Raw genomic sequence first — 27,295 nt, 5'->3', positions numbered from 1 at the left:
CACATGTGACAAGCTAACTCCGGGCATCCACAGCCCCAGGCGCTCTCCAGCCCCTGGCTGTCCGTAGCCCCTTCACTGTGCCGGACCGCTGACAATCATGCCCCAGAATGCTATGCGGCCGGCATTCTGGAGTGCATGTTCCCACCATGCACGCCCTTTGCTGTGCCCTGCATTGGGGGGGGGGGAGGTTACCCCCTAGGGTGAACAGATATAGCCAGTTGGGAGGGGGTGTAGATAAGAAATAAAATTAATACCCTGGTCACATTGTATTGAGGGAGGGGCTTTTAATGGGTGGGGGCTTATAAAACGTCTTTTTTTGCTACTAAGGTGGAGTAGTCTACTAGTGTTAGAATTTAAGACCTGTGGGGAATCTATTGCCAATGGGGTGGGAATTTATTTTATAATAGGGGCCTATAGACACGGCGAGTATTGAATGGTTGCAAAACACCCCCTAGATATATAGTTTTTAAATAAAATATTTAATATTTTATTAAAAATACTTTCTAAACTATATTATGTAATAAAAAAAAACCCCGGCAATTTCTGATTGTTTTTCTGTGAAAAACATATGCATAGACGTGTGCTATTTCATATTAGCATACTCATGTATGAGCGTGTATGCTATTGGATGTACATGCGGTCACTATTACTAACGACTGAGACTTTTTATCAATTAGTTTGTTACAAAAAGATAATAATCCTAAGTACTTAGTGTACTATGAGTAAAGTAAGATACAAAATTGAGGAAAACGTAACAAATGTTGTACAAAAAAACAAAAGAAAGGTCTGATATGAGTGGCCCACACATGTATTGTTATGCTGTATCTCATACTTGTCTACTCTCCTGGATCAGCCGTGAGGCTCTCAAAAATCAGGGGTCACTCCAGGCCACCCAGAAAGGTAGGCAAGCCTCCTGCAGTCAGCCGCAACAACCCCCTCCCCCTGCCACAGCACCTGTGATAGTGGGGGGTCTGGGGAGGCCGATGACGCAATTAGTTGTGAAATGCGTCATCGTAGCCCCGCCCTTCACTTTGCAATGCCAGTAATGTGCACATTGCACGATGATGCGCTCGTATCTACATCCCCCCACCGCGCCCTTTTCCAGAGCCCCGTCACCTGTTCAGGTGACCTGACTGCTCACTCCCAGAGGTAACAGCCTGTAAGTCATCAAGCCTGCTTTATCTGAACTTTATACTAATTCCACTGCAGCAAAAAAACAAATACTAAATACCTAGAACACCATATGTGTACTACAAAATAAAATGATGGAAAAACTAGAAAAGATGAGCAAAAAGTACACAGCGTGGGAAGAGCACCAGGGCTCTTGCTCTGTTCCCATGGTGCAGAAAGTATAGTTGTATGAGGACACATCTGTAGGAGACCATTGTACTTTAAAGGCATTTCATTTTACAGGACACACAAATAAATTTATCCAGATCAATATCCAGCTTACCTGCAGCAAAAGGCATGTGTGCGTCATTCTTTTTAAAACGACCATTGCTATCCAGGAAATTGTTTGGGTCGAACTTGTTTGGTTCCGCATAATTATTTGGATCATAATGGACAGAGTGCAGCATCGGAGTGACGGGAGTGCCCTAAAAGATGCATAAGTTTAGACAGAGATTAAACATACGTTTTTGTATGTCGGTTTCTTGGTGTGAAAGTTTTGCAATATGTTTAGTTATGGCAGGTTAGGACTAGTGATGAGCACCGGAAATTTTTCGGGTTTTGTGTTTTGGTTTTGGGTTCGGTTCCGCGGCCGTGTTTTGGGTTCGAACGCGTTTTGGCAAAACCTCACCGAATTGTTTTTGTCGGATTCGGGTGTGTTTTGGATTCGTGTGTTTTTTTCAAAAAACCCTAAAAAACAGCTTAAATCATAGAATTTGGGGGTCATTTTGATCCCAAAGTATTATTAACCTCAATAACCATAATTTCCACTCATTTTCAGTCTATTCTGAACACCTCACACCTCACAATATTATTTTTAGTCCTAAAATTTGCACCGAGGTCGCTGGATGGCTAAGCTAAGCGACCCAAGTGGCCGACACAAACACCTGGCCCATCTAGGAGTGTCACTGCAGTGTCACGCAGGATGGCCCTTCCAAAAAACACTCCCCAAACAGCACATGACGCAAAGAAAAAAAGAGGCGCAATGAGGTAGCTGTGTGAGTAAGCTAAGCGACCCTAGTGGCCGACACAAACACCTGGCCCATCTAGGAGTGGCACTGCAGTGTCACGCAGGATGGCCCTTCCAAAAAACACCCCCCAAACAGCACATGACGCAAAGAAAAATGAAAGAAAAAAGAGGTGCAAGATGGAATTGTCCTTGGGCCCTCCCACCCACCCTTATGTTGTATAAACAGGACATGCACACTTTAACCAACCCATCATTTCAGTGACAGGGTCTGCCACACGACTGTGACTGAAATGACGGGTTGGTTTGGACCCCCACCAAAAAAGAAGCAATTAATCTCTCCTTGCACAAACTGGCTCTACAGAGGCAAGATGTCCACCTCATCATCATCCTCCGATATATCACCGTGTACATCCTCCTCCTCACAGATTATCAATTCGTCCCCACTGGAATCCACCATCTCAGCTCCCTGTGTACTTTGTGGAGGCAATTGCTGCTGGTCAATGTCTCCACGGAGGAATTGATTATAATTCATTTTAATGAACATCATCTTCTCCACATTTTCTGGATGTAACCTCGTACGCCGATTGCTGACAAGGTGAGCGGCGGCACTAAACACTCTTTCGGAGTACACACTTGTGGGAGGGCAACTTAGGTAGAATAAAGCCAGTTTGTGCAAGGGCCTCCAAATTGCCTCTTTTTCCTGCCAGTATAAGTACGGACTGTCTGACGTGCCTACTTGGATGCGGTCACTCATATAATCCTCCACCATTCTTTCAATGGGGAGAGAATCATATGCAGTGACAGTAGACGACATGTCCGTAATCGTTGGCAGGTCCTTCAGTCCGGACCAGATGTCAGCATCAGCAGTCGCTCCAGACTGCCCTGCATCACCGCCAGCGGGTGGGCTCGGAATTCTGAGCCTTTTCCTCGCACCCCCAGTTGCGGGAGAATGTGAAGGAGGAGATGTTGACAGGTCGCGTTCCGCTTGACTTGACAATTTTGTCACCAGCAGTTCTTTGAACCCCAGCAGACTTGTGTCTGCCGGAAAGAGAGATCCAAGGTTGGTTTTAAATCTAGGATCGAGCACGGTGGCCAAAATGTAGTGCTCTGATTTCAACAGATTGACCACCCGTGAATCCTTGTTAAGCGAATTAAGGGCTCCATCCACAAGTCCCACATGCCTAGCGGAATCGCTCTGTGTTAGCTCCTCCTTCAATGTCTCCAGCTTCTTCTGCAAAAGCCTGATGAGGGGAATGACCTGACTCAGGCTGGCAGTGTCTGAACTGACTTCACGTGTGGCAAGTTCAAAAGGTTGCAGAACCTTGCACAACGTTGAAATCATTCTCCACTGCGCTTGAGACAGGTGCATTCCACCTCCTATATCGTGCTCAGTTGTATAGGCTTGAATGGCCTTTTGCTGCTCCTCCAACCTCTGAAGCATATAGAGGGTTGAATTCCACCTCGTTACCACTTCTTGCTTCAGATGATGGCAGGGCAGGTTCAGGCGTTTTTGGTGGTGCTCCAGTCTTCTGTACGTGGTGCCTGTACGCCGAAAGTGTCCGGCAATTCTTCTGGCCACCGACAGCATCTCTTGCACGCCCCTCTCGTTTTTTAAATAATTCTGCACCACCAAATTCAAGGTATGTGCAAAACATGGGACGTGCTGGAATTTGCCCAGATTTAATGCACACACAATATTGCTGGCGTTGTCCGATGCCACAAATCCACAGGAGAGTCCAATTGGGGTAAGCCATTCTGCGATGATCTTCCTCAGTTGCCGTATGAGGTTTTTAGCTGTGTGCGTATTCTGGAAAGCGGTGATACAAAGCGTAGCCTGCCTAGGAAAGAGTTGGCGTTTGCGAGATGCTGCTACTGGTGCCGCCGCTGCTGTTCTTGCGGCGGGAGTCCATACATCTACCCAGTGGGCTGTCACAGTCATATAGTCCTGAGTCTGCCCTGCTCCACTTGTCCACATGTCCGTGGTTAAGTGGACATTGGGTACAACTGCATTTTTTAGGACACTGGTGAGTCTTTTTCTGAGGTCTGTGTACATTTTCGGTATCGCCTGCCTAGAGAAATGGAACCTAGATGGTATTTGGTACCGGGGACACAGTACCTCCAACAAGTCTCTAGTTGCCTCTGCAGTAATGATGGATACCGGAACCACGTTTCTCACCGCCCAGGATGCCAAGGCCTCAGTTATCCGCTTTGCAGCAGGATGACTGCTGTGATATTTCATCTTCCTCGCAAAGGACTGTTGGACAGTCAATTGCTTGGTGGAAGTAGTAAAAGTGGTCTTACGAGTACGACTTCCCCTCTGGGATGACCATCGACTCCCAGCAGCAACAACAGCAGCGCCAGCAGCAGTAGGCGTTACACGCAAGGATGCATCGGAGGAATCCCAGGCAGGAGAGGACTCGTCAGAATTGCCAGTGACATGGCCTGCAGGACTATTGGCATTCCTGGGGAAGGAGGAAATTGACACTGAGGGAGTTGGTGGGGTGGTTTGCGTGAGCTTGGTTACAAGAGGAAGGGATTTACTGGTCAGTGGACTGCTTCCGCTGTCGCCCAAAGTTTTTGAACTTGTCACTGACTTATGATAAATGCTCTGCAGGTGACGTATAAGGGAGGATGTTCCGAGGTGGTTAACGTCCTTACCCCTACTTATTACAGCTTGACAAAGGCAACACACGGCTTGACAAATGTTGTCCGCATTTCTGTTGAAATACTTCCACACCGAAAAGCTGATTTTTTGGGTATTTTCACCAGGCATGTCAATGGCCCTATTCCTCCCACGGACAACAGGTGTCTCCCCGGGTGCCTGACTTAAACAAACCACCTCACCATCAGAATCCTCCTGGTCAATTTCCTCCCCAGCGCCAGCAACACCCATATCCTCCTCATCCTGGTGTACTTCAACACTGACATCTTCAATCTGACTATCAGGAACTAGACTGCGGGTGCTCCTTCCAGCACTTGCAGGGGGCGTGCAAATGGTGGAAGGCGCATGCTCTTCACGTCCAGTGTTGGGAAGGTCAGGCATCGCAAACGACACAATTGGACTCTCCTTGTGGATTTGTGATTTCGAAGAACGCACAGTTCTTTGCTGTGCTTTTGCCAGCTTGAGTCTTTTCATTTTTCTAGTGAGAGGCTGAGTGCTTCCATCCTGATGTGAAGCTGAACTACTAGCCATGAACATAGGCCAGGGCCTCAGCCGTTCCTTGCCACTCCGTGTGGTAAATGGCATATTGGCAAGTTTACGCTTCTCCTCCGACAATTTTATTTTAGATTTTTGAGTCCTTTTTTTACTGATATTTGGTGTTTTGGATTTTACATGCTCTGTACTATGACATTGGGCATCGGCCTTGGCAGACGACGTTGCTGGCATTTCATCGTCTCGGCCATGACTAGTGGCAGCAGCTTCAGCACGAGGTGGAAGTCGATCTTGATCTTTCCCTATTTTTGGAACCTCAACATTTTTGTTCTCCATATTTTAATAGGCACAACTAAAAGGCACCTCAGGTAAACAATGGAGATGGATGGATACTAGTATACTTATGGATTGACGAGCGACTGCCGACACAGAGGTAGCTACAGCCGTGGACTACCGTACTGCGTCTGCTGCTAATATAGACTGGATGATAATGATATAAAAAATATATATATATATCACTACTGCAGCCGGACAGGTATATATTATATAATGACGGACCTGCTGGACACTGTCAGCTCAGCACTGCAGACTCCTAAAGTAAGCTACTAGTAGTTTCAAGAAGATAGAAAAAAAAAAAACACCACAGGTAGGTGGTATACAATTATGGATGGACTAGCGACTGCCGACACAGAGGTAGCTACAGCCGTGGACTACCGTACTGCGTCTGCTGCTAATATAGACTGGATGATAATGAGATATAAAATATATATATATCACTACTGCAGCCGGACAGGTATATATTATATAATGACGGACCTGCTGGACACTGTCAGCTCAGCACTGCAGACTCCTAAAGTAAGCTACTAGTATCAAGAAGATAGAAAAAAAAAAAAAACATCACGGGTAGGTGGTATACAATTATGGATGGACTAGCGACTGCCGACACAGAGGTAGCTACAGCCGTGGACTACCGTACTGCATCTGCTGCTAATATAGACTGGATGATAATGATATAAAAAATATATATATATATCACTACTGCAGCCGGACAGGTATATATTATATAATGACGGACCTGCTGGACACTGTCAGCTCAGCACTGCAGACTCCTAAAGTAAGCTACTAGTAGTATCAAGAAGATAGAAAAAAAAAAAACACCACAGGTAGGTGGTATACAATTATGGATGGACTAGCGACTGCCGACACAGAGGTAGCTACAGCCGTGGACTACCGTACTGCCTCTGCTGCTAATATAGACTGGATGATAATGAGATATAAAATATATATATATCACTACTGCAGCCGGACAGGCATATATTATATAATGACAGACCTGCTGGACACTGTCAGCTCAGCACTGCAGACTCCTAAAGTAAGCTACTAGTATCAAGAAGATAGAAAAAAAAAAAAAACACCACGGGTAGGTGGTATACAATTATGGATGGACGAGCGACTGCCGACACAGAGGTAGCTACAGCCGTGGACTACCGTACTGCGTCTGCTGCTACTATAGACTGGATGATAATGAGATATAAAATATATATATATATCACTACTGCAGCCGGACAGGTATATATTATATAATGACGGACCTGCTGGACACTGTCAGCTTAGCACTGCAGACTCCTAAAGTAAGCTACTAGTATCAAGAAGATAGAAAAAAAAAAAACACCACAGGTAGGTGGTATACAATTATGTATGGACTAGCGACTGCCGACACAGAGGTAGCTACAGCCGTGGACTACCGTACTGCGTCTGCTGCTAATATAGACTGGATGATAATGAGATATAAAATATATATATATCACTACTGCAGCCGGACAGGTATATATTATATAATGACGGACCTGCTGGACACTGTCAGCTCAGCACTGCAGACTCCTAAAGTAAGCTACTAGTATCAAGAAGATAGAAAAAAAAAAACACCACAGGTAGGTGGTATACAATTATGGATGGACGAGCGACTGCCGACACAGAGGTAGCTACAGCCGTGGACTACCGTACTGCGTCTGCTGCAGTGCTAATATAGACTGGATGATAATGATATAAAAAATATATATATATCACTACTGCAGCCGGACAGGTATATATTATATAATGACGGACCTGCTGGACACTGTCAGCAGAATGCGTTTATAGAATAAAAACACCACACGACGAGTGTTTAACTTTTTCAGGCAGACAATCACAATATACTGGTGGTCAGTGGTCACTGGTCAGTCACACTGGCACTGGCAGTGGCACTCTGGCAGCAAAAGTGTGCACTGTTAAAATATGTACTCCTGCTATAACTGCTCCCCAGTCTCCCCCACAATTAAGCTGTGTGAGCAGTGAGCACTCAGCACAGTCAGATATACAGTATTACATAGATGATGCAGCACACTGAGGGCACACTGAGGCTGAGCACAGATATGGTATGTGACTGTGTCACACTGTGTATCGTTTTTTTTCAGGCAGAGAACGGATTAGTTAAACTGGTGGTCACTGGTCACACTATCAGCAAGTAGTACTCCGTCCTAATATGCTCCCCAAAATTAGTAAATCAAGTGTCTCTACTCTCTACTACTCTCTAGTCTACTCTAAACGGAGAGGACGCCAGCCACGTCCTCTCCCTATCAATCTCAATGCACGTGTGAAAATGGCGGCGACGCGCGGCTCCTTATATAGAATCCGAGTCTCACGATAGAATACGAGCCTCGCGAGAATCCGACAGCGGGATGATGACGTTCGGGCGCGCTCGGGTTAGCCGAGCAAGGCGGGAAGATCCGAGTCTGCCTCGGACCCGTGTAAAAAGCGTGAAGTTCGGGGGGGTTCGGTTTCCGAGAAACCGAACCCGCTCATCACTAGTTAGGACACTGTATACTAACTATGGGGGTCATTCCGAGTTGTTCGCTCGCTAGCAGATTTTAGCAGCATTGCACACGCTAGGCTGCCGCCCTCTGGGAGTGTATCTTAGCATAGCAGAATTGCGAACGAAAGATTAGCAGAATTGCGAATAGAAAATTCTTAGCAGCTTCTGAGTAGCGCGAGACTTATTCCTACATTGCGATCAGCTCAGCCCATTTCGTTCCTGGTTTGACGTCAAAAACACGCCCTGCGTTCGGCCAGCCACTCCCCCGTTTCTCCAGACACTCCTGCGTTTTATCCTGGCACGCCTGCGTTTTTCCGCACACTCCCAGAAAACGGTCAGTTTCCGCCTAGAAACACCCACTTCCTGTCAATCACACTCCGATCACTTCAACGATGAAAATTCTTCATTCGGACGTGAGTAAATCTACTAAGTTTTGTGCTAAAATACTTAGCGCATGCACACTGCGTACCATGCGCATGCGCATTTTTGCCTTAATCGCTCCGTTGCGAAAATCGGCAACAAGCGAACAACTCGGAATGACCCCCTATGACTTAAAACTGTTTTTATTATATGTGACGTTATTGAGCCAACAATAGGTTCACCAGGAAGGGGAAATAGTGTTTTGATCAACTGCATTAAACATTGGAAAATATAAAGATATTTGGGACAGGGACATCATAGAAACATTTTCTGAATTTGTAATGTTTTTATGCGAGGTAGACTGCGCTTATAATATCAGAGATAATGAATAAAGATCAAAGGAGACATTTCAGTTGTTGCACAGGTGGAGCTCACTGACCTTTGGAATGGTGAATCCTCTAAAGACTGTCTCCTTTGAGGTTTGATGAGGAAGACCAACAGGTATGACATCACAAAATCTCATGATCTCATGGATAGCTGCTTCAGTATATGGCATCTTATTCCTGTCCACTATGGATGGAGTTCGATCTCTTCCCACAACTCGGTCAATTTCCTCCTGCATTTTTTCTGCAGCAAGGTGGAGAGAGTTGAAGAAATGAATGAATAAAACTGCGACGGCCGCCGAACTCCCGCATTACATCCCGCTCATGATATCTATAGCGAATATTCTACCTTTATGATCCACAGATTGTTTTAAAATATCCTAAATGTTTATATAAAAAAGAGGAAATTCAACTAAGCAACTGTTTAGTACAAACAAAAAGTATAGTGCAACACTTTAAAAAACGTTGCTTTTAATTACTCATGAGCTTCTATAGTTTCAGTAGGAAAAATAGCAGCAGAGATGTTTAACTGGGGATGTAAGGAAGACACAGTACTTTACCACTTAACAGGCTAATATTCTATCATGAAAAGAATATGAGAAAATGGTGGTCTTTATTGTTAGTGTCTTCTGTCGGGATGACACCAGACAAACTTCACTTCCCAACTAGCTTGCATGGGATGCGGTCAATTTACCTACAATCGAAATCCCGACAACCACTGACCGATGGTCAAAATCCCGACAAAGTCAGAATCCCGACATTGTCAAAATACCGACAGGTCAAAAAGTCAACATGAGTTTTTCATGATTTTTTCATTGAAACCAACTTGTTCATACTTTACCATCCCAGTGGACCAGGAGGGGGAATATAATAGTGTGCCCGTGCTCGCCATGCCAGATGACGCGGTACACTTATACGGTGTCCATGTTGACCTGTGTCGACATACACACCAAAAAACAAATTACAAAACTTGTGTTGACTTTTTGACCTGTCGACATTTTAAATATCGGTATTTTGACCCTGTCGGTATTTTGAACATGTTGGTATTTTGACCGTCAGTCAATTGTTGTTGGGATTTTGACCATCGGGATGTTGATTGTATGTATTTCATACTAAACCCGCTGGCATCAGTCACCACTCCTACAAGTATAGGCACTGTTTTATCAAAACTTCTTCGCACAGGGATTTTGTTTGAACCTACTCAGGGTCGGACCGGCCCAGAGGGGAACAGGGGAAAACCCTGGAAGGTCCAACTGTCTGGTGGCCCACTCCTTCCCATAGGAATCAGGTTCCTAGATTGCTCAGTGCAATTCACCACCGGTAGTTCCACCTCTGCACTACAGTGTATGGCTATTTACTGTGGGCTGACCCATGCTCTGGGACCAGCCCTGCTCCATTCTTACCTCCCACTTCATATATCCCTCCCTTCTTCCCCCTCAGCTCCTCTTTGTCCTTTCTCTCCCCCCTCATGGCACCCCTTCCCCCTAGATCTCTCTCTCTCTCTCTCTCTCTCTCTCTCTCTCTCTATATATATATATATATATATATATATATATATATATATATATATACACACACTAGCTGGAGTACCCATCATTGCCCAGGATTTTAAGAATGTCTATTTACAAAAATAAATGAAGATATTAATCACACATTGTAGATAGCTGAATACCCGTGCTTCGCTACGGAATGAGGATGGTAAATTAGAATGATAGTTGTTTGTTAATTTACATTGGTTGGAGATCTAGTATATAGGGATATCTTGCTTCCCTGACACACTTTGTGTAATGGCCGGACCCCTATTTGGTCCCCCAAGGGACCCTGCCCTTCCCACTATACAACTCTCAGTCTGTGGCTTCCTGCTGCCTCCATTCCCCTCCTCACATCATGTCAGTGCCCCTGTGAAATTATCGATTTTTTTACAGTTTCTTATATAGCACAGCACATTATGTATCTCCTGATATACTCTGTGCTGCTGGGGGACCATGCTACTTCCACTATATAACTCTCAGTGTGTGGATTTGTGCTACCTGCATTCCCCTCCACACATCATGTCACTGGCACTGTCACATGCAGCCCTGTCATCACTGACATATCATGCATGTCCTGATATAGACTGTGCTGCTGGCCCACCCCTAGGGGTGCTAGTGGTGTGTTACCCTCACAGTGTTTGTTCCCAGAGTGTAAGTCATTTGTGTAGCAATTTTGGTGTAAATTGCTGCAGGCATTCCAGAGTTATGGTGTCTGCTGAAAAACTCTGTGCTGCTGCCTTACCCCTAGGGGTGCTAGTGGTGTCTTACTCCCACAGAGTTTGTTCCCAGCCTGTAAGTCATATGTGTACCAAGTTTGTTGTAAATACTGTAGGTCCAGGCCTTCCACAGTTATGCTGAAGGCATTCCAGAGTTATGCTGTCTGCTGAAATACTCAGTGCTGCTGCCTCACCCCTAGGCGTGCTAGGGGTGTCTTCCCCCCACAGTGTTTGTTTCCAGAGTGTAAGGCAGATGTGTACCAATTTTTGAGTACATTGCTCCAGCAATTCCGGAGTTATGCTGTCTCCTGATATACTCTGTGCTGCTGTCTCCCCCCCTAGTGGTGCTAGGGATTTCTAATTGTTTTAGTTGCGTCCACCGTGTTTTAATACGCTCGTATGCTAAATTTCACAGTCTTCGCTTGTAAACTATGGATTTTTATAGAAAGACAGAAGGACAGACTTTCGCTTTTACATAGTATATATATATATATATATATATGTGTGTGTGAAGAGAGAGAACAAACCGCGCCAAAATGCGATTGCCAATCAGCACTAAAGTCACTTGGAGTGCCGCGTCTGCTGTGTTTTTATATATATATATATATATATATATATATATATCATCTGGAAAGGTGTTGGGCACTCCAAAAGTCCAATGCAACATATCCTGGTGCCCTGCCTCACTGAATCATGTAAATACCCATAGAGAAAACGGCTGGCACTCAGGATGTTAAAAAATGACAGAAACTGCGGTGTCAAGTCGACGTTTCAGGGATTTTAACCCTTTTATCAAGACTTCAACCCTGTGATCATGTTAGGCTGGATTTTGCCTATTTGAAAAAGTCTGGTGAGTGCATTCTTATGAAGAATATTTATATATGTATATATATATTTATATATATATATATATATATATATATACATATACCTGGACTGTATATGTGTAATATATATATATATATATATATATATATATATATATGAAAACAGGATTCAATTCCTGCGCTGCAAGTCCATGTATCCAGAGTCTTTATTAAACGTTAATTCTGTGCTGCTCAATCCTACTCCCAGCCAGGGAGCAAAGGGCATCCCCTGACGAAGACTGTGATAGGTCGAAACGCGTTGGACGTGGCTAACTGCTGAGGACGTTGTGACGTCACCCGCCGGGTCCGGAGCCGACGAGACAGTTTCAGCTCGGTGAGCGCTGTTCCAGAGATCGTGTGGACCTCGCTGAGTTTGGATACTCTTACCGCTATGTATGTGGATATTACTCTTTTTTATACAAAGTAAATGATTTTACGTTTACCGGTGCGCTCTCCTTGTCTTGTTTCTAGCATATATATATATATATATACATCCAGCGGGTAGTCGTCGGCCCTTGCGGTCAATGAACCAGTCAGGAATCCAAATAGAATTTCAACGTTTCGATTTTAGTATAAAATCGTCATCAGGAATATGATTTTGTACTAAAATCGAAACGTTGAAATTCTGTTTGGATTCCTGACTGGTTTATTGACCGCGAGTGCCGCCGACTACCCGCTGCATATACAAACATACAACGGAGGGCACCCAGCAATTTGAATTCTATGAGGAAAGCAGTGAGTGCCGAACGCTGTTGTGTTTGTTTGTTTGTTTGTATATATATATATATATATATATATATATATAATAAAAAGGGCGGTTCCTTAATGCAATGATTTTATATAATGTGGTAAGATCTGACCACAATAATTACTTGTTTCAATTATATACCAAATGATAATGTCTCAGGCAGCTTTCCCAAAAAGAAGGCCCCTTGCCAATGTGGGCCTGCAAAGCTAATGTGAAAATAGTTTTTTGGGAAGCACTCTCATTCAATGGATATTTTTATGAGGGATATGAACAAAGGATAGATTACTGTGATCTCATATGCAAATATACCCAATGTATAATTTTTTAAATTAAAATTAGAATAAAATATTCAGAAATTAATTAGCATTTTCTTATAGCTCCAAATACTGTAGATGTCAACAATTAGGGGGCTTGCAAGCCCCATTTACTTTCTGTTAATATATAAAAGTAGCAGAAAGAGACTTGCATATACAAATCTTCAATATCCATGCTGGTAATAGCTACAATATCCAAAGTGCAAATAGCAATAAGCAAATACCATGCTTTTCATTTCGACATATAAAAATTCAATGTGCTTACAGTATACTGGTCTCATAGATTATATCTGACATAATCTATGGGACCAGTATAAGTACATTGGATATTGAAGATTTTTATATGCAACTCACTTTCTTCTTTGACTGTTGGTGCTCACCTGGGTGGTGATGTTACTAAAATAATCTTTTTATTCATTGAGATGGAGTGCCCTTGATCAATACCATTTATATATATATATATATATATATATATATATATATATATACACACACACACACACACACACACACATATACTGTTTACACATATCTGTCACTTAGTTGGTATAATGGGAAAGTCCAACTTCCCTTGAGTGGACGACATTCAGCAATGTAGAGGCGCCAAACTTAAATTATATCTTGCCCTCCCACCACCACCACTACCTAAAAACTGTGTGGTGCCCCTGACTATAGCCCAGCACTTTCTCCCCACTGCAACTGGCAGCTTGTATATTACAGTGGTATTGAACACATTTCATTCACCACCATTACATCTGATTGATTTGGAGGACAGCAGTATCTGGCTGTTCTTTGTAGTCTCAAGAAAACACATACTTGCTGACCTGGCTTCCCCCTCTTCCAGGAGATGGCAGTCCAGTCGGTGCATAGGGGGCGTGGCCGGCAGGTGATGGGCTGGCCAGTCAGTATGCTGGGGGTGTGGGCTTGAGAAAACATTGTGGTTCGACCCCCCGCTTCAGAAAACAGGCCCTGTAGAGCTGGTAGTGGGACAACAATGACGCAATTCAGCGCAAATCATGCCATCAGCCCCCTGCACCACCCACCTTCACTAAAAGCTGAAGGGAGGTGCAGGCTAATCTGGGACACTTGCTTGCCTTTCCGGGATGGTCACCTGACTTTTGTGAGCCTCCTGGCCGTTCCGGGAGGATAGGCACATATGTGAAAACACCACTGTTTTTTCCTCCACCCAAAAAACACAAACTAATCACCAAAAACAACAAATCAATTCCTCCCATGTAGTGCACCTGTGTGTTGGTGTGCTGCAAGAGAAAACCCAAGGAAATTTAACCCTGTTGACAGCCTGCTCCTGCAGACTCCTTGGCTTGCTACCTATCCACCTGTTGGAACTGTGGCAAATAAGTCTCCTTGTCAGACACGTACACACAAACACACATATTTTAACATAAACCATTGCCTTCATTAAATTTAATTAAATGCTAATTATAACACCCAGCATTTTCTATATGTGAGATCACCTGCAACCTCTGGGTGCTTCATAAGGACCAGGAAGCCGTATCTGAGAGTTGTGCTGGTTGTCTCTGTTCCACCAAAGACAATATTTTGAACGGTTCTCCTCAAACTTTCAAGGTAAAATGCAGAGTCTGGTTCATCGATTTCCTGAACATGTGACAGCATTACATCATTACAGTAACAGATGTATTCTTACAAGCAGGTTTCATGTCTTTCAATTTACAGTAATTGCATTATTAGGGGAGTAGAAAATTGTTTTCTATGTATAGATTCTTTTACTAGATGAGAACATAACAAATTATAATCTATCTTCAAACAATATATTTCAGTCTTATCACATACTGCATGGCAGTGGTTCTCAAACTCAGGGATAAATTTATTCAAATTCGTTATGGGGGTGATGGGCTACCAGAGCATGTTATGTGCCACAGATAGTGCATCCCCTGATGTATGACCAGCGCAATGTGGGTAGAAAGCCTGGTGCCCGTGCCCCATACAAAGTGTATGTGGAGGCAAAAGATGTAGCTTGGCGTGGGCGTGCCCGCGCCAGCAAGATGTAGCCACGATGAGCGTGGCTATATCTGTACATGTGTCCTCATACATCTTTGCTACTGTCACACCAAATAGTCTTTATTGGCACACCAGGTCCCATGAGTCTGTACTAGGGTCAGGCATCTTTTTTGCCACAACGTTATGTTAAAAAGATGTACCAGAAGAATGTGCTGATTAATTTAATATACAACACCTGTGTATATGCATGTAACTGAATCTCTGAATCTGTTTACGAAGTGCTACAATGCAGCAGTCGTGGCTTATTTCCATGCCAAGTTCCGTTGTGCTTTGTATACAGACTTAGTCGCACACAGATATACAAGTGTCGTATATCAAGTTAATAAGCCCAGTCTCCTGGTGTTTTATATCTGCATCGAATTGCAACCAAGATGCATTTTTTGCAAAAAGAGACCTGTTAGCTCACTCCCAAAAGGCATATCCTACTGCATGGGGTAAATGTATAAGGACATATCTGTAGTTAATACACTATGTAGCTGGGCACAAGTGTATTGCCTACTGCCACAATTTAAAGATCCACAGGAGACCTGGAAAACTTGAACTGTCTGGGGTACTGAGGTCCAAGGGGACTTGGAGAGAGATAAAGATGTGCTGGTTACACCTTTAACAGAATTATTTAACCAGTCACTAAATACAGGTGCCATTCCAGAGGGACTGGAAAAGAGCAAATGTAGTTCCACTGCACAAAAGTAGAAGCAAGTAAGAAGCAAGTAACTACAGACCAGTAAGCCTTACATCAGTAATAGGGAAAGTAATGGAAAAACTATTAAAAGAAAGAGTTGTGGAATATCTTAAATCAAACAACTTACTGGATCCAAAACAGCATGGATTTACTGGTGGGAGATCATGCCAAACAAATCTTACTGACTTTTTTGACTCTGTGATGAAAATAATAGATCAAGGGGGAGCTGTAGATGTAGTATATCTAGACTTTAGTAAGGCATTTGACACTGTCCCACATCGCAGACTGCTAAATAAACTTGAAAGCGTGGGGGTGGATTATAAAACAGTTAAATGGATAAGAACCTGGTTGCAGGATAGGAAACAGACAGTGTAAATGGAGTGCAATCTATGGAGGGAAATGTTACCAGTGGAGTACCCCAGGGATCTGTACTTGATCCAGTTATCTTTAATATCTTTGTTGGTGACATTGCAAATGGTATTGAAGGGAAAGTATGCCTTTTTGCAGATGATACAAAGATATGCAACAGGGTAGACACACCGGGATGGGTAAAACAAATGATTGATGACCTAGGTAGGCTTGATAAATGGTCAAGAACGTGGCAAATACAGTTTAATGCTAAAAAATGCAAAATCATGCACTTGGGTCTCAAAAACCCAAAGGCTAAATATAGTATCAAAGGTACTATAATGGAAACTACTGAGGAGGAAAGGGATTTAGGAGTCACTATTTCAAGTGACTTGAAGGCAGGAAAGCAATGCAACAAAGCAATGAGAAAGGCAAGTCAGATGCTTGGTTGCATAGGAAGAGGAATCAGTAGCAGGAAAAAAGGAGTGATAATGCCACTGTATAGGTCATTGGTACGGCCCCATCTGGACCATCTGTGCCCAGTTCTGGAGACCGTATCTCCAGAATGATATAAATACATTAGAGAGTGTACAAAGAAGGGCAACTAAAATGGTGCATGGCCTACATCACAAAACTTACCCGGAAAGGCTAAAAGATCTTAACATGTATAGTTTGTAGGGAAGAAGGGAAAGGGGGGACATGATAGAAACTTTCAAATATATCAAGGGTCTTAACAAAGTTCAGGAGGGAAACATTCTTCAAAGGAAGAGAAGTATTAGAACTCAAGGACATACACTGAGACTGGAGGGGGGGAGGTTCAGGGGAAATTTAAGGAAAAATTACTTCACAGAAAGGGTAGTGGATAAGTGGAATAGCCTCCCATCAGAGGTGGTAGAGGCTAAGACTGTAGAGCAATTTAAACATGCTTGGGATAGGCATATGAATATCCTTACAAAGAATTAAGGTTCAAACAGGGTTGAGATTGCCTAAAGGATAAAAAAAAGGGGGGCAGACTAGATGGGCCAAGTGGTTCTTATCTGCCGTCAAATTCTATGTTTCTATGTAAGTGGACGTAGATAAAATACCAACCAACCAGCTCCTGTCATTTTTCAAGCACAGCCTGTAACATGGCAGTTAGGAGCTGATTGGCTGGTACTTTATCTTCGTCCACTTCATCTCTTTCCAAGGCTTAAAAATGGGTCGAATATTTGCTTATACCTTTATTTACAGTAGTTTGCCAAATGCTCCATTAATCTCGACATTACTATCTCTTCTTATTAGAATTTTCTTTGTTGGCCACATTCTCATAATGATTATAATATCTCTAGATTTAACCATATAACCAGCCCACTCATCGCAAGTTATTTTTGGACCACAATAAAGTGAGTGTCTAATTGTATAACCTGGCAAGTCTAAGATAAAACAAAATAATGATCCATCAGGTCCTAAAAATAATTTTCCTTATCTTTGTTCTCTTAGAACATTTACTTAATATACTAAATTAATTCCAGCAATTAAAACTTTCATTTCCCTAAGATCTCTCTCTTATTTTTATTTTAATTTGTCTTATCTCTCATCCCCTACCAGAAAATCTAAACCCTTATATCTAAATAGGTCCTTATTCTAGAGTGTAGTCATCTTTACCTGCTTCATCTTGATGAGGAAGCAGTCAATATAATCACGAGGATTGTTCGGGTCCAGTGTTTTCTCGTGGTTCTTGATCATTTCATCTGTGATTTCATAAATATCGTCAAAGTTTTTCCTTATTGTCCTGTGTGGACCTGGAACATATTGCATGATGTCTGGAAACATGTTGTATAGCTGAGAAGAAATAAAATACATTATTTGTATTCTTATTGATTGACTTGAAGGATTTAATGTACATGAATATATTGTACTATCAAATAGACATGATACTCTGCTGTCATTGCCATGACTGTTCAAAGGAGCATTGCCTGAGACTATAATTGTCCTGCTTCTAAACAGCAAATAATGTTTTGGCTTATTGTTTCTGAAATAAAAATATCATATCTAAAATTAGAAATATTAAACTGTTTAATGACAGATATATTATTTTTAAATTTTGTTTAGCGTATCTTTGATCGTATTATACAAAACATTAGAAAATCTTAGTCTGGCATGCAGTCAGTATGTCAGTGTTCATGGTGTTGAAATTTATATCAACCAGAATGCCGACATGGTTAAAATGCCAACATCTAATATGTAAAAATCTGAAAAATGTTGACACAGTGAAATTGTCGACATATCACATGCCAAGTTAGTGAAAAAGTTTACATTAACATTTAGGACAGAGGCAGACTTAGGGGTTAGGTTAGAATTAGGGTTAGAGTTTAAGGTTAGGCATACCTCATAAATGGACTGTCAACATTCCATCAGTGTCTGTATACTGAATGTTGATATGTTGTCTGTCAACATTATCACCATATTGACATTATGAATGTCAATATAGTAGCCATCAATTTAATATACCAAACCCATTTAAACCTGAGGATATGTTTTAAAGTTTAAGAGTTTTGATTTATTAATGTATCTTACATCATTATGATTCTCTGATCTTAACATGTTATGTATTATCGCATTTTTGTTTTCATTTTTATTGTCTTTAATATCCTTTACATATTCATTCATTACAGTATAATTTGCTGAAGGTTTATCTCTTGAAACCCACTAAGGCTGGTGCCCTATTAATCTATTTTTATGTGTCCTCTTGGGTGTGTCTCTTTTTATTTTTTATTTTCCCAAGAGTAGAGTAGCCAAAGTAGATATTTAAGGTTCAATCCTCAAAGATCTTGGCCCTTTGATTCTAACTCTGACGGTGGGACTCCAAGAACAATTTGGAAAACCTCATATTGAAGAAGACTAATGCTTTTGGCCTTGTAAAAAGCTGTGGCAGACCCCCAAATAATGGGTTCAACACACCTAAGCTTTGTTACAAATGATGCTGTTACGTGGACTACTCAGGTATCTGGGTTACCAGGTGTTACCAGATGATGCTCACACAATTACCCATTACACAGCAGTCTTTTAGACTCCTGTGATGCTAGACTTCATTTTTAGAATAAGCCTTTACAGGGTGAAGTAGGTCCACCCCGTACTCAGATGCCTCCAGGTCTTATGTAAGGACCAGTCGACTATTGGAGGCTGGGCAAGAGTAAATACAGTACAGTGACACATTCACTGGACATGGCCTAGATAACCCTGTACAATACTCAGACAGAGATAATAAACAAATTGTATGTAGGTGCAACAATACACAGGGTGATATAATGACAAATACTGAAGGAATACTAAATGCAACAATATGCAGGGTGGTATAATAATAAACACAGATGATATGTAAATGCAACAATGCACAGGATGATATAAGTAACTTAGCCAAATATAAATGCAACAATGCACAAGGTGGTAATAATAATGAATAAATTCAAAGGCAAGAATCTGTGTGGAATTCCACACAAAACCTGAATTCTAGGAGAGCTGGTTCCAATAAGAAAAATGAACAAGACAAGGTATTCGAATTTCAGGGGTTTACAGAGCTGACAGGTTCACACATGAAGCAGGAACTATCACCAGCGATTAGGGGAGTGAACTGGAAGTGCATATAAATGCCATCCAACCAATCAGAACCTTAATTGCAAAATAAGTGCAGCAGCCCTGGAACGCCATCTGCCTGCGGCATCCCCATTGCTAGGAGTCCGGCGGCTCCCAGCACCCAACGTCAGCCTGTTGCTAGGGGCTGGGCGGGGACTAGGAGACCTTGCACCTGGTGTCCGCCTGTTGCTAGGTACCAGGCAGGAGTCAGCAGCATCCCAACTCCTAGGCAATGGTCAGGACTTCGCGTCTCCTGCCACGGCTACTGACAGAGGCCTGATTTTCTTTGGCTTCATGGAAGCGAGATTTTGGTAATTACAAATTGTCCTTCTGAATAGGGCCTAAATAATGCTCCCATGTGTAACTTTTGTGTTGAACAATTTTCTGTACATACTGTATGCAGATAGAATGTACATGACTAATTTCTTGGCTTTTGGTAAATAGTCTTTGTAACACAGTATCTACATGTATTATTACCCTGTGAACATGAAATATAGTAGAAAGACTATCTTGGGTGCCAGAAAGAAAAGGCCCCAAACACAAGTCCTCATGTTTCAACCGTGGGTAAAACTGTTATTGGATTTTGCTCTCTACAGTAAGTCTTGGACAGGTTGGTGTGGCTTCTGTACACAGTCCCTACCACATGCCAATTCTTACAGTGATTTAGCAGTCACACAGAGAATAGGATTAAGCATTCAGCAGAGGCGTAACTCTGGGAGACAATGGAGTCGGCTGCCGCCGGGCTCCTGCCCTGAAGGGGGCACCACTCCTCAGGGAAGTTGGGGACTGGAGTCCCAGCAGACATTTATAGCCATGGAGAGATAGAGCCACTGACATACCTTAGTGGTGCAAGCTGTCTCACTCTTCTGTGCACATCTGCCCCCTTCCCCCAGCAAGTACTACAGTCACCTGCTGCTGGCCGATGGCTGCCGCTGTGCAGGGAGGATGGGGGTCTCTGCTGGTGGTTTCTGGCTACTAAGTCTCCTCTCTGTGTTCTGCTGCCACCTGACCCTCCTCAGGCCCTGCCCATTGAAGACACCCTGACGGCTCTCATCACAGACACCCAGACCACAAAGTACAGGCTGGGCATTACTGTGTGTGAGTGAGGAGGGGAGGGGGGCGGGGTACAGTTTCAGAATCATAGGGGGTCATTCCGACCCGATCGCTCGCTGCAGTTTCTCGCAGCACAGCAATCGGGTCGGAACTGCGCATGCGCCGGCGCCGCAGTGCGCCAGTGTATGCCAGCCGTCACTGCCTAGTGATCGCCTCTGAGGCAGAGGCGGTCGCTGGGTGGTAGGGGGTGGACGGCGGCGTTAAGCCACCATTTAGGGGGTGTGGTCCGGCCAATGCAGGCGTGGCCGGACCATCGGGGGGGGCGGGCCACGGCGGCTGCGTGACATCACACTCAGCCGCTGCGGGCCAGGGAGCGACGAGTAGCTCCCGGCCAGCACGCTAAAGCTGCGCTGGTCGGGAGCTACTCTTGAAGTGCAAAGGCATCGCCGCTGTGCGATGCCTTTGCACTTCTGCAGGGGGGGGCAGTAGTGACATGCGGGGCAGACTAGCCTGTCAGTGTGAATGATCCGATCAACTCGGAATTACCCCCATAGGCTTCATGTTACTGTGTGGGTGTGTGTTTGTGTGTGTCTATCTCTATCTTTCTAAAGGGGGGGCACCAACATTTATCTTGCCTCCGGGCGCCTGCGACAAACTTACGCCACTGGCATTCAGCTATTGTTTTTAAACAGGGCTGGTGAGATGCTTTATGCTGGGCAAATCACTAGACACAAGACACTAAGGGCAAGAAGCTGGGAGCAGCTGTAGACCCTCTGATGTCACAAAGGACTAGAAAGGGTTAAACAGGGAATTACTGGCTATTACTGTACTTACTGATATTACATCAAGATCCCATTGTTCTCCCCTAGGACTGAGTCAGACATTGTGGAATGAAAACAGCATGTTGGAACTCATCATGAATATTCTCTTTTATAACCCCTCATTGAACTCTACTAATGAAGGGAAACTTTTTTCCCAAGACCACCCTCTGAAAACGATGGGTGTTGTAGTCCCGTAATCTGCCAGTGTGCTAAGGATGTGCCTGGGAGTATTGTGACTACTGGATTACTGGCTTTTTCCAGGGTTGCAGACTTGTTTTCTCTGTTTGGTTTATGCTATAATTGTGGACTAGCAGACTTACAGTATTGGCTTTGTTAAACATAACTCCAGGAGACTCCCGTGGGCCTAAATATTTATCTTGCACCTATCCTGTGATTTTAGGCTCTTACCCTCCGGGTCTTCACACATTCTACTTTTTGTGGTAGCTAAAGAGTTATTCCCATGAGGACAGTTTTGACTGCGAGCAAGTGGATTACTTAGGCCTGTGAAGAATGTGAGTCTGAAGAACTTTGCCCCATAAGGGATGTTTTAGCAGAGGTGATCAGGGTTCTTTATGTATATGTACATATAATGCATTGTGGGCTCTTTAAATTTAGATGACCAAATCTGTTTGTACCTACCGTCCCCCACGTGCTGCTCATTACTTGGAAGTTATTATTGATGCTCTCAATTATGGCCTTAAGTCTCTTGTCATTATAATCAAAGCGACTTCCAAAGGTGATGGAGCAGATGACGTTGGAAACTGATTGTGCAAAGAATCTGCCGGGGTTCACTGGAGACCCTGAGAAAGAGTAAGCCATGTAATTAAAGTTTAGTTCATCAACTAATGTCACATACAATACAGAAATGTCCTAACACTAACTGCACATATTATCCAACATTTATAAAAAAATAAAAAGCTGATAACTTCTGAAATTAGAAATAAAACAGAGCAAAACTGATAACCTGAGTTAATAAATGTGGTGCACTTGGACAATTAAATGGATATTAAAACATTCAATTATTATTATTATTATTATTATTATTATTATTAAACAGCTCTTTATCTCCCTTATATAGTAATATAAAGCAATACTGTGAGAAAATTGGTTGTTTGACCTGAGAAACTAGTTAGGAGTGGCTTTGTTTTATTCACCACTGGTATCTTTTGGAACTTTTTATTGTAATCTTCACCTTCTGCTATTGCCTCCCAGTGAGAGACTGTGGTTTAATATTCTTTTGAAGTCCAGGTTTTTGAGAACATTACCTGGTCCAATATAATACCAATGCTAAATCACCAAGGTTTTCAGACAATTACAGATAGCACACTGAGCATGCTTCCTGAAGACGGGGTGTGCAATCGTAATTACTGTAGCATGAAATCAAACATTCACTTGTAAACAACTCTGCAGTGCCGTGCATGTTTTCTATTATTAAGAACCTTAGTAGGTGCAGGGTTGAGTAATAGTATATATCCATCCGCTCCATGTAACTCCAGCAGGGGCTCAGGCACAGAGCAAACCAGCACACTTTTCAATGCAAAAACGTGCTTTATATTTTAAAGCATCAGTTCAGTACAGCAGCACATGAAAGGATTCCAGCCTAACATACTTTACATATCAATAGATCCCATGATTTACATGCTGAGGCATGGAAACGAATGTAGCCAAGTCATCTCATCCCTACAGCTGTTTCGGTCTCAAGCCGTCGTCAGGGGAGAGTCACATACAGACTGCTCATAGTGCCGGTATTTAACCTGTGCGCATTAGCACAATTATGCTCACCTGTCCGGTTGCCGCGCCGCGATCCACTCTCCTCCAGGCCCAGGATCACATGTGCAGGACGCCCGTAGAGCGTGGTCCACCGCTGACGACGTCATCATGGAAATGACGTTCGCAGTGTCCGTATATCCAAGCAACCGCACAGCGCTTCCTGTTAACCAGACTCTCTGTGATATCGCGGCTTGGCAACCACACGTGTATTACAACACTAAATACACCATAGTGATCACGATCAATTGCCGTCATATCAATATCAGTGATTACTGTAATTATTATTAATTATATTGAAATTGATTATATTATGTCTAGTTAGTTAACCTATGCTATCTCCTATATATTAGTACATGACAGTACACAGTGCAATTGATCACCTATCAAAACCAACCTCATAAAAAAAGATCAGTTCATAGACATAACAAATATAATAAATACATACTATACACAACAAGTAGATGAAGCTAGATAAATAAAGATAAAGAGTAGATGCATATGAATGAAGAAGCATAAAACTAGATTTATTTTTTTATGATTATTTTTTATCTGATCAGTTAGAGGGATTTTTTTTGTGTTATATTGAATCAGGTGTGCACTTTTTATGCATTTGTAAACAATTGTATGAATTATTAATAATAAATACTTGTATACATGTATACTTTTTAAACTGAAATGTTTCTAGTATTATATTAGCCATTGCAGTTCAGTTTTTATTAGCACAGCTTCATTACTACAATGTGATAGGATCTTTCAAAATAAATAAGGAAGTTTGAACTTACAGCATGAAAGACATTTTGGTATTGCCATCATAATCATGAGATTGAGAGATTGCCATGATGGTTAAACTTTAATAACCATATGTTTTAAAGAAATCTGGTATATAATGTTGAAGAATTGTATAACAATTATCTTCCATATCTGATTTTGCTTGCTCTATGTGGACATCTACATATACAAAAGCCAAATACAGGTTGAGTATCCCTTATCCAAAATGCTTGGGACCAGAGGTATTTTGGATATCGGATTTTTCCGTATTTTAGAATAATTGCATGCCATAATGAGATATCATGGCGATGGGACCTAAGTCTAAGCACAGAATGCATTTATGTGTCATATACACCTTATACACACAGCCTGAAGGTCATTTTAGCCAATATTTTTTATAACTTTGTGCATTAAACAAAGTGTGTCTACATTCACACAATTCATTTATGTTTCATATACACCTTATACACACAGCCTGAAGGTCATTTACTACAATATTTTTAATAACTTTGTGTATTAAACAAAGTTTGTGTACATTGAGCCATCAAAAAACAAAGGTTTCACTATCTCACTCTCACTCAAAATAGTCCATATTTTGGAATATTCCGTATTTCGGAATATTTGGATATGGGATACTCAACCTGTACCACTGACTGACTCACTGACTCATCATGAAATCTCTGGAACCAAGAGGACTAGGAACTTGAAATTTGGAAAGTAGCTTTGTTTTGTGACTTAGGCACCCACTAAGAAGGGATTTGTCAAAATTCCTCCCCCAAAGGGGTGAAAAGGAGTGAAATGTGTTTTTTATTTTATAAATTCTTCATTATATCTTAATCAAGATAAGATTTACATTTGTTTTTTTGCAGACAAACGTTACGAAATTAAGTCCTTGTGGTGCCATGTGGGGACACGCACTGATGAGGTCAAGGAATGTCTCAAGTCATCCTACTCATGGCCAAGAGTCAACATCCTTTCCTTGAGGGTCAACATGCGAGTGCACCATAAGGCGACTTGAAAGCAGAGGAGTTTTCTGAATTACTTCTAAAAATAGGGGATTGCAAGTTGTTGGAGTAGGGGTGAAGAGTCCGTATTCTGGAAAACCTCTGCAATTTAGTCTACACTATGACTAAGAGGATCTACCCGGCCTTGAATGGGAATGGGAATGGAGGTAAAAGCATCTCTTGGCTGAGGGAGCGGGCTATTTTCACTCCAACAAATGACTCAGCAGTTAACATCAACAACACTATGTTGAAGAAGCTGGCTACTAATATGGTTAGGTACAAGTCGCTTGATTCCGTGATGGAAGCGAAGGACACCATTCAGTACCCTGGTGAGTTTCTGCATACTCTGAACCCACCCAGAATACCACCTCATGTACTCTATCTCAAGATCGGCACCCCCATAATGCTTTTACGTAGATTTAATCCACCCAAACTGTGCAATGGTACCAGGCTGCACGTAAAGACTTTGCACAAAAATGTAATTAAAGCAACAATATTCACGGGCATAGCCAGGGAGATACTGTCTTCATTCCGAGCATTTCTCTGATCCCATCAGATTACCATTTCCAGTTCAAACAGCTGCAGTTCCCCGTAAAGGTCTGCTTCTCCATGACCATTAACAAAGCTCAGGGGCAGAGTTTGAAAGTGGCTGGTGTGGATCTGAGGAGTGACTGCTTCTCCCATGGCCAGTTGTATGTTGCCTGTTCCAAAGTCAGCTCCTCTGACAACATGTGCATTCTCCAGCCTGAAGGAAAGACTAAAAATGTAGCTTACCAGGAAGTTCTACAAAATGAACCGGTACTTACCTAGTAAATGTCACGATCCTGGTAATTGGATGCCGTTTCCTGCCTGTTTGGTGTCTCCTGAGGTTGGCTCAGCAAGCCAGGGCCGGGCTGTAACTATGTCTTGGGTTACATTTCATGGGTATTGCCTGCAGCGCTGGTTCAGCGGCCTCCATAGTGTATACACTTACGGTGTTGTGGCGCTCTCAGCCACATCACTGCCGTCAGTGCTGCACCTGTGGTCTTCCGCTGGATGTGCGTCCTCTGTGTGCCGCGGCTGCCGCTGCCATCCCTGTGACCGCTGTGCGCATCTGGGCGCGTGGAGTTTCTGCAGTTGCGGCCTCTGCCGCCATTACCGTTTGACACATGGTTTCTGAGTGCTTCTTTCCCCTTCAGTCTCCGTCAATGGGCGCAGCCATTTTGGAGTGAAGCACATGATACTCTCCTCACCTATCCACAGTGCTGCCGGAGCTTGAGCATAATTGTCAGCCAATCCCTGCTATCCAGCAGGTATACATATCCTGTCTCAGCACCCAGAAGGTTGTCAGTGCTTCCATTGTCTCTCCAGCATTCCAGTATGCAGCTTCTCTAAGGACCCTCCTGTGAACACTCCCTGCAGTCCAGCCTGACTTCCTTGTGGTTACTCTCTGCGGTGCAGCTCTAGTTCTCCTGTGCTGATGCTCTGTGGTGCAACCTGACTTTCTAGTTCCCGCACCCAGCGCCAGCAGAGTGTATGACTCCGGCTTCCAGCAACCACTTTCTAGCATTCCTCGGTCTCCACTACTCACCCTAATAGTGGAGTATTTACCTGCAATCCCTAGCATCACTCAAGCTTTACCTACGATCCCCAGCATCACTCAAGCTTTACCTGCGATCCCCAGCATCACTCTATGTTCCACCTGTGTTTCTAAGTGTCATAAAGCACTCCCATTTATACTCCAGATTACTGGTCTTGACCAGTTGTGATTCAGAGACTCACTTGTGACATTTATTGTTTGGTTGCACATTCTTTGACTTTTATGATTTAATAAAAACCCTCAAAGGCACCTCCTGTTGTCATGGTCACGCCTTTGGGCAATTGGTTCTACAATCTCAGCACATGTTTAGGAGTCCTCTCTTGCCTCCTAAATTCACGTACCCGTCAGCCCCTACAACTGAGGCCTCCAGATACTGACACCAGCCCTCAGTTGTGACAGTAAACTATAAATCTAAAGAAGACTCCATTGTGTAAATACCACAGTGCACCGGAGCCTGCCAACTACTGTACTTATCATGTAAAGCAACGTTGGACTCCTCAGGCGTGTGAGGGTTAGTAGTGATCAGGTTCTGGTTTCCTGATATCCAGTACACACCT

The 27,295-nt window shown here is 43.0% G+C and overlaps 1 protein-coding gene across 4 annotated transcripts in view; it reads right to left on the bottom strand.

Annotated features, from left to right (window-relative positions):
• LOC134949245 (cytochrome P450 2F3-like) overlaps window positions 1-27,295 on the bottom strand; it is a 185,241-nt gene that overhangs the window by 5,217 nt on the left and 152,729 nt on the right. For all 4 annotated transcript variants that reach the window (XM_063937723.1, XM_063937721.1, XM_063937722.1 and 1 more), the window contains 5 exons: window positions 22,257-22,417; window positions 17,776-17,952; window positions 14,537-14,678; window positions 8,942-9,129; window positions 1,454-1,595 (listed from right to left, as the gene is read on the bottom strand). In XM_063937723.1, the coding sequence (XP_063793793.1) occupies window positions 1,454-1,595; window positions 8,942-9,129; window positions 14,537-14,678; window positions 17,776-17,952; window positions 22,257-22,417 (810 nt within the window). The remainder of the gene's footprint in view (window positions 1-1,453; window positions 1,596-8,941; window positions 9,130-14,536; window positions 14,679-17,775; window positions 17,953-22,256; window positions 22,418-27,295) is intronic.

The sequence above is a fragment of the Pseudophryne corroboree genome, chromosome 8 (genome assembly GCF_028390025.1).
Source record: "Pseudophryne corroboree isolate aPseCor3 chromosome 8, aPseCor3.hap2, whole genome shotgun sequence".
NCBI lineage: Eukaryota > Metazoa > Chordata > Amphibia > Anura > Myobatrachidae > Pseudophryne > Pseudophryne corroboree.
Note: the sequence above shows the minus strand (reverse complement) of the source record. Positions and strands in the feature narration are given on the sequence as shown.